At 37.0% G+C, this 15019-nt stretch overlaps 2 protein-coding genes and 1 non-coding gene across 3 annotated transcripts; 1 reads left to right on the top strand and 2 right to left on the bottom strand.

Annotated features, from left to right (window-relative positions):
* LOC141655646 (mitogen-activated protein kinase 4-like) lies at window positions 1-1222 on the bottom strand. The gene is made up of 2 exons (XM_074462717.1): window positions 836-1222; window positions 1-742 (listed from the first exon to the last, which is right to left on the bottom strand). Exons 1-2 carry the CDS (start codon window positions 1220-1222, stop codon window positions 50-52), a joined length of 1080 nt encoding a protein of 359 aa, XP_074318818.1. The 3' UTR covers window positions 1-49.
* A 3461-nt stretch (window positions 1223-4683) lies between these two features.
* LOC141658107 (small nucleolar RNA R71) lies at window positions 4684-4790 on the bottom strand. The gene has a single exon (XR_012549013.1). It is a non-coding gene; the product is annotated as a small nucleolar RNA R71 (small nucleolar RNA).
* Window positions 4791-14070: 9280 nt separating this feature from the next.
* On the top strand, window positions 14071-14610 carry LOC141655645 (uncharacterized). The gene has a single exon (XM_074462716.1). It carries the CDS (start codon window positions 14071-14073, stop codon window positions 14608-14610), a length of 540 nt encoding a protein of 179 aa, XP_074318817.1.
* The last annotated feature ends 409 nt before the right edge of the window (window positions 14611-15019 follow it).

Below are 15019 nucleotides of genomic sequence, written 5' to 3'. Positions count from 1 at the left end.
ATAAATCAAGTGCCACTACCATTTAAGACATTTAGCGAATAATTACAGTTCAACGCAAAGCATCTTGACGGTATAGCAACATTTCATCCCGTATCATTTTCCTTATCTTATGCACTCCAACGCTGTCCTCCACGTCAACGTGACACGGTAAAGGAGCAGGCTGGCTCTTGCGGTGATTGCACATACTTGGTATGTACGGGTGTTGCAGTGCCTCTGCCACCGTTATCCTCTTGTCCGGATTAAACTGAAGCATCTTGTTTAGCAAGTCCAACCCCATTGGATCTGCATTTGGGAACAATAACTTGAAATCGATCCCTGGTGTGTAAGGCTGTGATTCGAGTAGTCGATATGCCTCCCAGTCGCAACTAGGTATGAACCTGAGATTTGAATCATTTTGTGTTCCAAGTATATTGATAATTTTAATCAATTGGCCCGCCTTGTCTTTGGCTGAAAAAAGGCGGTTTCCCCCCAGTAATTCAGCGAATATGCAGCCTACAGACCAAACATCGATGGAGGGTCCGTAGGTAAAACAATTTAGGAGTAGTTCTGGTGCTTTATACCCACGTGTTCCCAAGTTCTCTGTTGCAAGAAGCTGGGTTTGACTCGAGCCTTTGGTGGTTGTTGTTGCTAGCCCAAAATCACATATCTTCAGGTCACGCTTAGCATTCACTAGAAGATTTCCCGGCTTCAAATCCCGGTGAATGATGTTGGCAGTGTGTAGATAGTTGAGGCCATTAAGCAACTGCATCATCAATTACTTGCTGTCAAGGACTGATCAAAGAATTAATTACAAAGAACAGAAGATAATTAAAAGAAAGTTATATGACGTACGTACTTGGAACATGAAATACTTGACGACGTAATTTGGCAATGGAGGAGAAGAGCGAATGAAGGTGTCAAGATCGGCATCCATAAGCTCGAAAACCAAGTAGACATCCTTGCACTTAGCTGAAGGAATCATGACATCTTTCAATGCAATAACGTTTTTATGGTTATGGCTAACATGACGCAAGATTCTCAACTCTCTCAACGCCTTTAAAGCTTCCTTGGGATTCTCACCGACTTTAATCTTCTTAATAGCAACTTCCTCGTTAGTGAGGGTATTAATACAAGAATAAACGACACCATAGGCACCCTTGCCTATCGGCCCTTTAGGCTCGTACTTTGATTCGACCTCAAATACCCTGTCCCAAATTTTCCCTTGCATAATCATCATCTTCATTGTTAATTTTGTTATCTTGAATAATAGTAATGTTGGTAGAGACGCCAACTAGAAGAAGAACGAATAATGAATGAATGAATGAGAGTAAAAGGGTAATTTCGCTAAGGCTGTTATATTTAAAGGAAAATACCCTCCCAATTCACAAAGTCCTAAAGTATTTAGGAATTTAGTACGCGCATAACTACTCCGTGTGATTACTTAAGGTAAGTTTTTATTTAAATTTTGTTGACAAACGGTAATAAAATTACTTGGTGATCAAGTACATAACAGAAGGAATATCATTTATTTGACGAGAGAATGTCCAATTTCTACTACTAAATCGAAATCGAATTCTAATTCTAATTCTAATCCTAATACGGAGTAATTGTTATAATTACAATAGTAGTTTCACGAATTATTGAAGCTAATGGTGGGCTACTAAATCAAAAAATTGCCAGTTAAGATATGCGAGTACTTGGTAAGTTTGTTAGTGGTCTGCTAAATAAAACGGATCATTATATATTGCTGCACGAATTGAAATGTGTTTGTTTATAATTAACTAGTATAGCGGTTTTTATAGATAGGAATATTAAAGAAAATAATAATTATATAAATATTTAACTCAATTTAAAATTTAATTGTAAAATTTATTATTATTATGTTTTGCATTAATCTAGTTGTAGATATAATATAATGAAAGCTCAATTATAGATATGATATGATAAAGCCCAATTACAGATATGATATAATGGGAAAGCCCAATTACAGGCAAATTCATTTAGGCGGGAAAATTTTTAAGATCTCTTATTCTTTTAGTATAAGGGGATTAATTGGGGGTGGTTAGTGTAGGAGGGTTGGCAAAAGGATATGGAACACCTTATGATTGATTGATGATTTGGGGTTAAGTTAGTGCAAGAGAATGAGGACTAGGGATGGCAACGGGCCGGATTTAGACCGGGTTCATATTCAAATCCACGTTTTTGACACTAGATCTAGATCTAATCCATATTCAACGGATCCAATTTTCTCAGATCCATATCCATATCCAACGGATCCGGATCTCACGCAGGTCCAAGTAATCAGCAAAAGGAAAAATAAAAACATTTTTTTAGGCTTTTAAAGTTGCTAGTTCAGTACCAAAGATTAACTATAATATCAAAACTAATGAAAACGACTGTAAGTGCCCTACAAATTTTTTAGTTCAGTACGTTAGTTGGTGATAAGTGCATATTTTATATACTTTTATCCCCTATATTAGCTTCATTTTATTTGTTATTTAGCACTTATCATAGTGTCATGAGCTAATATTTGTTGTTCTAGTGTATTTGCTTGTCTTAACATGTTTTTGTAGGAATCTAAGCATTTAGAGGCTTTTTCCTATCATTTTATACACTAAGTTCATTAAGCTAAACAAGACCAAGTGTTGGACTAAGCATGGAGCATTGGATTGGGTTTTGCATGAAGAAATTGGTGGATTGAAGTGAGAATTGCAAATGTTGCCAACAATCAAAGTCAAAGCCCAAATGATCAAGTCCAAGTCAAGGTGGAAATCATAAGATTCTAACAAGCTTAGGATGCTCATTTACATGCTCAATGAAAGATTTATGAAGCATTAACCGGGTGCATTAAGGAGCATTTATCGCAAACATTGGATTCCTTAAGAAATTAAGAGGAGAATTAAGCGAATTAACCGAGAGAGACACGACCCGATCGGGGCCATGCAACCCCGATCGGGGCCATAGACATCTTCAATGTTTACGTTTTGCTTTCCTCTCCTATAAATAGGAGAGGTATTCCGAGGCTTTGGGCATCTCTTCTTCACGTCTCATTTTAGTTCTTCATAGCCTTAAGCAATATAATCTCTCAATAGTTTTCATATTAGTTTACAAATTAGTTAATCTTGTAGTTCTTCAAACATTTGGTTCTAAGTTATTTCAAGCTTTTGGTTATACATTGTTCTTCCATACAAGTTCTCTACTTTTAAGGTATTTCTACTTATAGTTTATATCTCTACATTTCTATTTGGTTTATACATAGTTTATAATTAAATAATTTGTTAGCTTACTTTAGTATAATTCTTCCACAAGTTAAATCAATTAGTTTATATAAATCATACAATTATGTTCACCATTTCTCTTAATTTAGTTTGCAATTTACATTTTAGTATGAGTAGCTAAAATTCCTAGTCTAAGGGCTAGGGGAGCCATGCATAAATCAAGTATATAACATGATAAAATAGATTAATAATAATATTGATCATATTGCTTCTATCACATGCTTGTGCCACAATGTTTAATCTTTGTTTAGGGCCCTATTCAATTGATTAAGTTTGTTTATTCGTTCTATAAGTCGAGAGGCACGGAATTGAATTAGACTAAGCATGTATAGTAGGACGACCTAGTCATGGACGAGAGTTTCTCTAGGACCCGGTCTATGGTTGATGCTAATGCCGCAAGGTGGGTATCTTTAAGCCTAAGCAATTGACAATGTTATTAGTACCGAATTTATCATAATCATATGTTTACTTTTGCATGTGTGACCCGAACCCCTTAGACTCTCTTTTATTATATAATTTACATCATTATTGTTTTTAATCATCAAACAATCAAACTAAACCAAATCGTAATCGACCTTGATAAAAATCTACCCATAGCAATTCACGAAGTAATTCCCGTTTCCTTGTGTTCGACCCCTATTGCTACATTAATTTGTTGTCTAGGGTATTTATCTTTGCATAGGTACGCGATAAGCCTATCAAATTTTGGCGCCGTTGCCGGGGAAACGATTTTATTGCTTTTTGAATTGTCGATTTTTGTCTTGTTTTCTTTTGTCTTGAGGAACACTTGTTCCTTGAGACCGTTACTTATCATTTTCCTAGAAATTGTTGTCTTATGCCCAGGTCCTCTCGTAGTGGAGAATTGCTTTCACCGGATTCCGAGCCCGAGAAAACCTTTAGGAGGAGACGACGATTTTGGAAGGAAGTGAAAGAAGCCACTTCTCCCATACAAGTTGAAAGTGCTAGAAAGTCTTACTTAGACGATCTAGAAGCCCTTGAAGAGGAGGAGGTTTCAAGTTCATCATCTCCACCACCACCATCTACTACCAAAAAGATGGTGAAACTTTCCGATCATTCAAAGCCCACCGCGGCCATGCTTCCGGCCGGAATCACCACCACTCAAATCACCGCGCCGGAATTCGAGATCAAACCGGCTTTCATTAGCCTTGTGGAGAGGAAGCAATTTGGAGGAAGTCCTTTGGAGGATCCCAATTTGCACGTTCAAAACTTTTGTGACTATTGCTCCATGATCCATCAAACGGGCGTCACCCAAGCCCATATAAGGGAAATACTTTTCCCTTTCTCTTTGAAGGACAAGGCCAAGCTTTGGATCAATAGCCTTGACCGCACCGCCATGGGAATCACCAATTGGGAGACATTGGCTCTTGCCTTTTACCAAAAGTTTTTTCCACCGGAGAAAACTCAAACTTTGAGGAGCCAAATCACCGGATTCCGTCAACAAGCTCTTGAGAGCTTGTATGAGGCTTGGGAGAGGTACAAAGAGCTTCAAAGGCAATGCCCACATCATGGGCTAGATGATTGGTTTCTTGCAATAACATTCTACAATGGATGTTGTGCCGAGTCCCGAAGGATTCTTGATTCCGCCAACAATGGGCGGTTTGATCAAATTGACACCGATCTTGCTCATGCCACGATCGAATCTATGGCGGTCCATGATGCCCAATATGTCAATTCCCGAGTTGTGCCACCTAAAGGTAAAGAAGAATCCTCTAACAACTCCGTTTTGCTTGCTCAAATTGCCTTGCTTCAACAACAATTGGCGGAAAGAGATGCTAAAGATTCCATCCAACAACTCAATGTTGTATCTTCAACAAGCCAAATCATTGTTTGTGACGGTTGTGGAGGTGCGGGTCATTATGCCGCTCATTGCCGAGCCCCCATTGAAGAGGTAAATGCTTTTCAAGCTTTAAGACAAAGTTTATATCCACCAGGTACATTTTCCAACACTTATAACCCGAATACAAAATTTCACCCGAACTTGTCTTACAATAGCAACAATGTGCTTAACCCTCAACCCCCACCACAACAAAATGCCTATGTCCCTCAACAACAAAAGTATATCCCTCCACCGGGTTATCAAAATCAACAAAGGCCCCCACAAAACAATTACCAACAAAATCCACCACAAAATGGCCAACAAAACAATCAAGGAGTTGGTAAGCTCGAGGGCATGATAATCCAAATGCAAAGGGAATTATTGGCTCAAATTCAAAAAAATGATCAAGCTCATAGTGCCGCGGTCAAGATGTTGGAACAACAAGTGGCTCAACTAGCCGCTTCTAGCTCTCAAAGGAAGAATGGTCAACTACCTCCCCAAGGTGAGCAACCACATGAAACCGTTAATTCTATTTCCTTGAGAAGTGGCACAAGCTATGATGGGCCATCCATGACTTTGGATGAAGAGGTGGTTGTTAAAAAGGCTAAGCTTGGGGGAAATAACAAAAGGAAGGCTAGTGAAGAGCCTATTGTTAAAGATCGTGTGCCATTCCCTCATCGATTGTTGATGCTAAAGAGGAAGAGCAAGCTTGATGCCAAGAATGTTGAGTCTTCTATGCCCAAAGAAAGTGATGAGGTAATTGTTGAAGAAGTCTCTCCTAATGCTAAGGAGAGTGATGCCGTTCCAACAAAGGTGAGTATTCCCAAAGAGATAGTGAAAGATGTGGAGGATGCTCCTCCCAAAGAAGTTGTTCAAGTACCATTTCCCCATCGTCTAGCAAAGCACAAGGAGGAAGGTAAGTTTGCTAAATTTTTGGAAGTTTGTAAGAATTTGCAAGTCACCATCCCGTTTATGGAATTGCTTACTCAAGTCCCTTCTTACGCAAAGTTTATGAAGGAAATCCTCTCAAAGAAGAGATCCTTCAATGAGGTTGAGACCATTGCTTTCACCGAAGAGTGTAGTGCACTCTTACAAAACAAGTCTCCCCCGAAACTTAAGGACCCCGGTAGCTATTCTATTCCTTGCACTATAGGCAAATATACCATTGATAAAGCCCTTTGCGACCTAGGTGCTAGTGTAAGTGTCATGCCCTATTCCCTTTGTGAAAAACTTAACATGGGTGCTTTAAAATGCACAAGTATTACATTGCAAATAGCGGACCGTTCTTTAAAGCGACCTCTAGGTGTCTTAGAAGATGTTCCCGTCAAAGTTGGCAAATTTTTCATACCCGTTGACTTCCTCATACTCGACATGGCCGAGGATTCACAAACCCCAATTATATTGGGTAGACCATTTTTACGCACCGCGGGTGCGCTAATTGATATGAAAAATGGGAGGTTGACATTGGAAGTGGGTGATGACCGGGTATCCTTTAGCAAAAACAATACCGTTAGAAGCCCAATGTTACAAGAGTCTTGTTATTTACTTAGCACTGTGGACTCTTCTCATGCCTCAACTACGCTTGGATCCTCACTAACGGATCCGTTGGAGGACGATATGGGTGTTGTTTGCTTTGTAGGTGATGATGCTAAGGACGCTATTGCTAAAAGTGGAAAAAGGAAGAAAGGGAAATTATATTTGAAGAATTTCAAATGGTTGAGAAATGCAAAGATAGCTATGAAATGGAGCTTGGTTGGTGGCGAGCTCAATGACAAAACTTGACTCAAATAGCTTCTTACGTCGTGCGGGACGTTAAACCAGCGCTTCTTGGGAGGCAACCCAAGCTTTTTATTGCTTTTATTTATTTTTGTTTTTAAAATTTCTGCATTTTATTGTTTTTCATAGATTAGTAATAAAATACTCGAATTGATAATGTTTCTCTTTGTGATTTTTAGGTGAAAATGGAGAAAAGTGAATTTGGCACGCTTCCCCATGCAAGAACCCCATTCGGGGACGTGGTTTTCGAAAAACGAGAAGGAGTTAAAACAAATGCGGAAAAGAGTCAAAACCCAAAGAGGAGGTCAACCCCGATCGGGGTTGGGTGGCCCCGATCGGGGTCATGGTTCTGTGACTTCTTGGCCTTTGTTCTATACGGGTAAAAAAGGGTAGATTTCTTTCTATCATTCACACATACCCGACGGTATTCAATTCCTCCTTTCTCCCTCGTTTCTTCGCATTCCTTTGCTAAAGTCACAAAGAAACATTTACTTCCCCCCGAATTCATGCTAGCTTGGGGGAGATTAGCAAGTCGAGTAAGTTTTAATTGCTTTGCATTTTAGTTTAGATCTTGCATCCCATTAAACATAACCTCTAGTCCTTCCTGTTTTGTGCTTTGAGCCATTTTTATGGTTTGATTGGGTGTTTTGGATAGTTGGCACATTGAGGACAATGTGATGTTTAGCTTGGGGGGAGATATTGCATTTGCATATAGCATAGTTTGCATGTAGTGTAGAAAATTTGAAAATTTTTGAGAGAAATTTTTGCTTTGTGCTTGCTTGTAGCCTACTTTCCTCTTTGCTTATCCTAAAAATGGCTTGTTGCTAATGATTTATTCTTTCATGATGGGATATTAGCTACATGGGGATGTCTTGACATAGTAGGTGGGAGATGAAGAATGAACCAAATAGGCTTGATCTTGACTATTGGCAAGCTACAAGATGGTAAGGTAGAGCCTCTCTTTGACCGATGCATCCATATCCGGTCTCTCTTAGGTGAGTGTAGGTCTCCTTATAATGTGTGTTTCATCAAAACGCACAAGTATGGTCTTTATTTCATCTCTTGTTAAGCATGCATTCATTTGTTAAAGCATTTTGGAGCCATTCACATGATAAATTTAGCCTTTTTGACCCCTTCACAAAATTTATCCCTAGCTACATCATTGAAATTGCCTACCCTTGTTGAGCTAGTAGCTTTGTTTGTCCTTGTTTGGGTGCTCAATTGGGATTTGTTTCAAAGTTTGGACAATCATGTGAGCTTGGTCTTAATGCTCAAAAAAAAAGAAAATGAAAAAGATGATGAAAAAAGCAAAAATGGTGAATTGAGAAAGATGGAAAAAAGTTGAAAAAAGAAATGGAAAAAAGGCATGAAAATGAAAGAAAAGAAGTTTGCATTGAAATGAAAAAAAGAGAAGAAGAGGAAGATGTGAGAAATTCTCAAGCATTATTCATACATTTTGGAGGATTTACTTATGATTAAATTGCAAATTGGGTTGTAATTGGGATTGAGCACCTTTACATTTTGGTAGTTGCTAGCTTGACTTAGCTCCACATTACCATAACTCATTTGTTCCCCTTTCTTGTCCATGTTTATTTACCTTCTTCTTACCCTTGGCTTCTTTACATGCTTGCATTTGATTGTTTTGTCTTAGAGTTTTGAATTGATTACCATATTAGATTGCGGGCACACTCTCATGAGTCGAGGATTATTGAGTGATTAATCACAAAATGTCCTTTTACACAAAATTGAGTTATGAGTAGATCGTGAGAGTCCGAAAGTCAAAAGATCATGCAAGAGCTTAGAGGTTCATTCAAAGTTTCCTATGCTACGCCGTCGTGTAAATCTCAACCATGCTTTGCTTTGTTCCTTGCCCATGTTGATTCGGGTTTTCAAAATCATTGTGCTTAGCTTGTTTGGATATTGCAATTGATGGGATTTGGTTTCTTGCTTGAGGACAAGCAAGGGTTTAGCTTGGGGGAGTTTGATAAGTGCATATTTTATATACTTTTATCCCCTATATTAGCTTCATTTTATTTGTTATTTAGCACTTATCATAGTGTCATGAGCTAATATTTGTTGTTCTAGTGTATTTGCTTGTCTTAACATGTTTTTGTAGGAATCTAAGCATTTAGAGGCTTTTTCCTATCATTTTATACACTAAGTTCATTAAGCTAAACAAGACCAAGTGTTGGACTAAGCATGGAGCATTGGATTGGGTTTTGCATGAAGAAATTGGTGGATTGAAGTGAGAATTGCAAATGTTGCCAACAATCAAAGTCAAAGCCCAAATGATCAAGTCCAAGTCAAGGTGGAAATCATAAGATTCTAACAAGCTTAGGATGCTCATTTACATGCTCAATGAAAGATTTATGAAGCATTAACCGGGTGCATTAAGGAGCATTTATCGCAAACATTGGATTCCTTAAGAAATTAAGAGGAGAATTAAGCGAATTAACCGAGAGACACACGACCCCGATCGGGGCCATGCAACCCCGATCGGGGCCATAGACATCTTCAATGTTTACGTTTTGCTTTCCTCTCCTATAAATAGGAGAGGTATTCCGAGGCTTTGGGCATCTCTTCTTCACGTCTCATTTTAGTTCTTCATAGCCTTAAGCAATATAATCTCTCAATAGTTTTCATATTAGTTTACAAATTAGTTAATCTTGTAGTTCTTCAAACATTTGGTTCTAAGTTATTTCAAGCTTTTGGTTATACATTGTTCTTCCATACAAGTTCTCTACTTTTAAGGTATTTCTACTTATAGTTTATATCTCTACATTTCTATTTCAGTTTATACATAGTTTATAATTAAATAATTTGTTAGCTTACTTTAGTATAATTCTTCCACAAGTTAAATCAATTAGTTTATATAAATCATACAATTATGTTCACCATTTCTCTTAATTTAGTTTGCAATTTACATTTTAGTATGAGTAGCTAAAATTCCTAGTCTAAGGGCTAGGGGAGCCATGCATAAATCAAGTATATAACATGATAAAATAGATTAATAATAATATTGATCATATTGCTTCTATCACATGCTTGTGCCACAATGTTTAATCTTTGTTTAGGGCCCTATTCAATTGATTAAGTTTGTTTATTCGTTCTATAAGTCGAGAGGCACGGAATTGAATTAGACTAAGCATGTATAGTAGGACGACCTAGTCATGGACGAGAGTTTCTCTAGGACCCGGTCTATGGTTGATGCTAATGCCGCAAGGTGGGTATCTTTAAGCCTAAGCAATTGACAATGTTATTAGTACCGAATTTATCATAATCATATGTTTACTTTTGCATGTGTGACCCGAACCCCTTAGACTCTCTTTTATTATATAGTTTACATCATTATTGTTTTTAATCATCAAACAATCAAACTAAACCAAATCGTAATCGACCTTGATAAAAATCTACCCATAGCAATTCACGAAGTAATTCCCGTTTCCTTGTGTTCGACCCCTATTGCTACATTAATTTGTTGTCTAGGGTATTTATCTTTGCATAGGTACGCGATAAGCCTATCAGTTGGCTTAATAACAAGCCCATTTTGGTGATTTTGTTACAATGTCATGTTTGATGGCCAAACTATCAAATTGGTAAAAAAAGTGGGGGTTATTTAACATGAATACTCCAAACTATTGCCCCTCTTCTCAAAATACTCCGACCTATGATTTAACTAACAATATACCCAACTATTACACCCCTCCGCTTATAATAGAATTGTCTCCTTTTGAACCTGAAGTAGTAGGTAAACCTTACGTGGGACCCACAGCTTCATCTTCTTCCACCCAAACTTACCTCCATTACTGTTTCTCCTTATACTATACCCAACCTTCTCCGTTCAGTTTTTTTTATACTGAAATTTCCTCCAACCCACAACTTCATCTTCTTCAATCTACTACTTTCCTCCTGCATTTTTTTCGCAATTTAAATCACCTATCTCTACCATTAAAATATGTACATCACCTTCCTATATCCTACTACCATCCATACATAAACCCACAACTTCATCTTCTACATTTTTTTCTCCAATTTAAATTAAGTTCATCACCCACACCATCTTCAACCACCTCCTGCCCATTTTTTTACAGCATTTTTAACCACCATTTATCACATCCACCCATATTTCGCCGCCATATTCAACCGTAGACCACCATTCTTCACTTACGCATCCTCTTCTACACTGGTTCGCCTGTAAAACAGGAATCACGGTCTGTCCCGCGTTCCTGCCGTTGGCTGTTGTGCCTCGCTTTCCTACCGTCGACAACCGCGACTGCAACCTCGTGCATCCTCCAACAGACCTGCCTCTTTGTCGTTGTCATGTACCCCTCCACTAACAATTGATTTAAATTTCTAAAAATCCTAGATCCCCAAATCAATTTGGGGGTAAATATTAATTTGGGGCTTAGGGGTCGTGAGGGGTCATTATGGCGATCGAGAGCTGAGCTTAAGCGGTCCGTGATTTACACATAAGTAGTTATGGTTGGACGGTGGCGGTTGTGATGATGATTTGCTGATGATTATGGTACTGTATGACAGGTGTGGGTTTAAGGATAATAAAGGGAGTGACTTGCTAAACAGGTAGCCGATTACCTCAGTGTAATCTGAGAAGAGAGGGTTAATACTATAGTTTATTGTGAGTTAAATTAAAGTTCGGAGTATTTTGAGAAGGGAGGCAATAGTTTGGAGTATTTATGTTAAATATTAGGGTTGTTGACAAATTGGTAAAAAAAAATTTACATGTGACAAATTGGTAAAAAAACTAATGGAATGTGATAAATTGGCGAAAAAAATTCACTTTAATAAATACTCTATCATTGCAACTAGATTTGACAAAACTACCCTTATTGAATTAGTAAACTAAAAAAACATTATCTGAGACTCGTCATTAGCAACTATGACCCGAAACATAAAATTAAAACACTTGACCCAAATTTGATCTAACATTGTTAAACATGTTTTTCTCTTGAATAATTCGACCAAAAAAATGATTAGATCTATAATGATTCATATCCATAAATATTTGGATAAAAATTACTCGTAAACATTAATTTTTAATATTTCACCTCAGATAGATATATAAATTAATGAAATATTAAATAAGAAAAATAATCCAATTTTCATTTTCGAGCCTAGTAGAGCTTAGTTTCGAGCCACCGGTCTTCGGATTTTTTAGGATGATAGGACGCCCAAACCCCGAAAAAAGTCGAGTTGGTTCGGGTTTACCTTGTAAGTAGACCTGGAAAAACCGATCTGGCCCGATTAAGTCGACTTGAAAAGGCCGACTCGAGATCCAAAATTTACCAGAACTACAACTCCCAAATTTAACCCGAAACCCGACTGATCTGACACGACCCGAACTTTGTTGACTAAAATCTTACCTGACCCGACCTGAAATGACCAAATCTGAAACCCCGATCCGAAAATGACGCGAAAAATGTAACTCTAATTGAACAAATAAATGACTAATTTAAAAACACACTTAATATAATTTACATTAAAATAATTAATTATCAAAATTAAACTAAAAATAGGTATTAGTATTAAATATACTTTTTTTCTCTTAACCATTGACCTTAATATGAGTCTGTCCCGAAATAACCCGACCAACATACCCGAAAATTACCCAAAACAACTCAACTCGACCTGATCCGAACTAACCCGGCAATATGACAACCAGAAATGACTCGAGCCGAATTGGCCCGACCCAAACCCGACTCAATTGAACTGTTTGTCAGGTCTAGTTGTAAACTTCATCTGGTCATCTATTCTTATTTCTTTGGTTTTCGGTTTTTAAGGAAATTGACCATCTTCTGGTCTTCTAGAATATTTAGGAAAATTACCAAGCATCTTCTTTCTTTTAGTCTCCTTGAAATTGACCATCTTAATTAATTATTTTATTTTAAGGAAATTGACCATGTTTTACTCTCTTGCAAATGTTTAGGAAAATTACCAAACTTCTATATAATTTAATTTTAACCCAAACTATATAATATTTGCATTGAGATCCCTTAATCGGGTCCATCACACGGTGTTATTGATTTAAAACTATATAGTATAATTAATTTGTATAACTTTCTTTAATTACATTGAACTCCCTTGATTTCTGGATTTTGTGACGGCCAATATCCGTTGCATGTTTATGACGAGTCAAATAAAATCTACCTGGAATGATAAAGACAAGTCATTTGTAATATATGACCCGTCACAAGTGAAATTTATTATCCCATAGATGATAAGGACATAAATACTCCTTATAGAACATTTTACATACAGAGTTAAGTTGCATAAGAGGTGTATTACATTGTATTGCACTATAATGTAATCCACTTGTCTATTGGAGTAAGACATGCCTGATGATGTTGACTTTCCTTAGCTCTTGGGCTCGTTATCAATACTATATGGGAATGTTGGTTGAAAGATTACGAAAAATTGTTACACCCGAATTCACAGGGTTCTTCCCAGATTATTTTGGGCACTCAAGAAAAAGAGTAAATAATTGAATGCTTCATACGAAATTTAACATAAGTAACTTAATACAGTGACGTGCTACGATCATTATTTTATTGGGTATATAGGATGGACGTGTTAGGTATGTACGAGTCAAGCTATTAGGGATAAGTACTTTTTCGTGAGGTAACAATAGTCACTAGTAAGTAGTAATACACTATGACATTATTGAGAAGATAAATCAGGAATTATTTAACAACATTATTGAAGAATCTTGTGCATCGCACATACAACCATTTCATTATTATCAATAGCGAAGCCATGAGCCTTTTTTCGAGGTTCAGGGACACTACAAACGGAAAAAAAATTGTTGTATTTTAGTTCAATTTTTAGGTAAAAATAGAGTAAATTTTCATGTAAAAATAGGTAGTATTCTTAAGACATCATATCACATAAATTTTACTCCTATTTAATATCGCACCTGTACCATATTCTCTAACAATCTCACTAAAATGCAACTAAATTACCAAATATTCAACCATTTGTAATAAAATTTCAAATAGTTTACCCTTTTACCATAATCACATCCCAATTTTGAATGTAAACTATAATTTCAATTACATGCAAATAATCACCAGCTTCTGTTCTATCTATAAGCATGCAACATTCCATAAGGACATATATAATCACAAACATTTCCATGCATTATTTCATCCTACAATTTCATCTTACAAAACAAATTAACTCACAATGACAATGAGAAGTGCATTGTCCTTTGTTTTTCTTGTTCTCCTGATAAATGCAGCGACATTCTTCGTCCCCATGGAAGCCGTAGAACCAAGCCCACGAACGAGAAACACAATCGAGCATATATGCAGGAGTATGGAGGATTACGGATTTTGCTACAAAACTTTCCATAATATCCTCCCAGAGCCAGACGCAGACAACAAGACCTTAACTAGGATCACAATTATCGAAGCTGGAAAGAACGTGACCAACACTTTAGCGTTCATTAATTCTCATATACCAACAGAGAAGGATCCCAACCAACACATGCATTACGTCGTGTGTCAAAATGCATATCAAATTCTTCAATCAAGTTTTAAGTCGGCTTTAGATGATTATAGAGGGATGGCTCAGTACGAGCGTGACACTCCTAGGGTGCAAGCGAGTTGCACTACTATTTTCTCGATTCCACCCTTCACTGAGAACCCTCTCAATGAGAGGAACAGAGAAATGAGAATCCTTCTTACCATGGCTATAGTTACTAGTAGTTATATCGTCACTTAAGAGTTACGGACTAAAATTAAGGGTACACAGTTTTAATTAATATTATGTTTAAAGTTATTCTAATAATTGCAGTAAATGGATTATACATTTGATACGCGCTGACGCGCATGGTACCACAAGATAATTTCGTTTTTTATAATGTAGTCGACCTGAATAAATGGCATTTCTCATTTTTTTTTCTATTTATTTTGTGATAGGTTTGTGCTGATATACCATTTTTGTTGAGTTTTCTAATTCTTTTGTTTAGGGCCCCTTTTTTAATTTGGTTTTTGTAGTTATTCGATGTTCGAATGAAAGTTTGTGATCTTGTACATCTCGGCGTAATCTTTAAATTCCCCGTTTCAATTTGTGAGTATAATAAATCGCTAAATCGAAGTAGATATCGGAGTAATAAACAAAGGGTAGTAGA

This window comes from Silene latifolia, chromosome 5 (assembly GCF_048544455.1).
Source record: "Silene latifolia isolate original U9 population chromosome 5, ASM4854445v1, whole genome shotgun sequence".
NCBI lineage: Eukaryota > Viridiplantae > Streptophyta > Magnoliopsida > Caryophyllales > Caryophyllaceae > Silene > Silene latifolia.
This window is presented reverse-complemented; position numbering and strand designations above follow the sequence as displayed.

Coding starts and splice junctions, on each gene's coding strand:
- LOC141655645 (XM_074462716.1), top strand. CDS start 14,071: ATGACAATGAGAAGTGCATTGTCCTTTGTTTTTCTTGTTCTCCTGATA.
- LOC141655646 (XM_074462717.1), bottom strand. CDS start 1,222: ATGAAGATGATGATTATGCAAGGGAAAATTTGGGACAGGGTATTTGAG. Junction 743..835: donor TCAAGTATTTCATGTTCCAA/GTACGTACGTCA, acceptor TTGATGATGCAG/TTGCTTAATGGCCTCAACTA.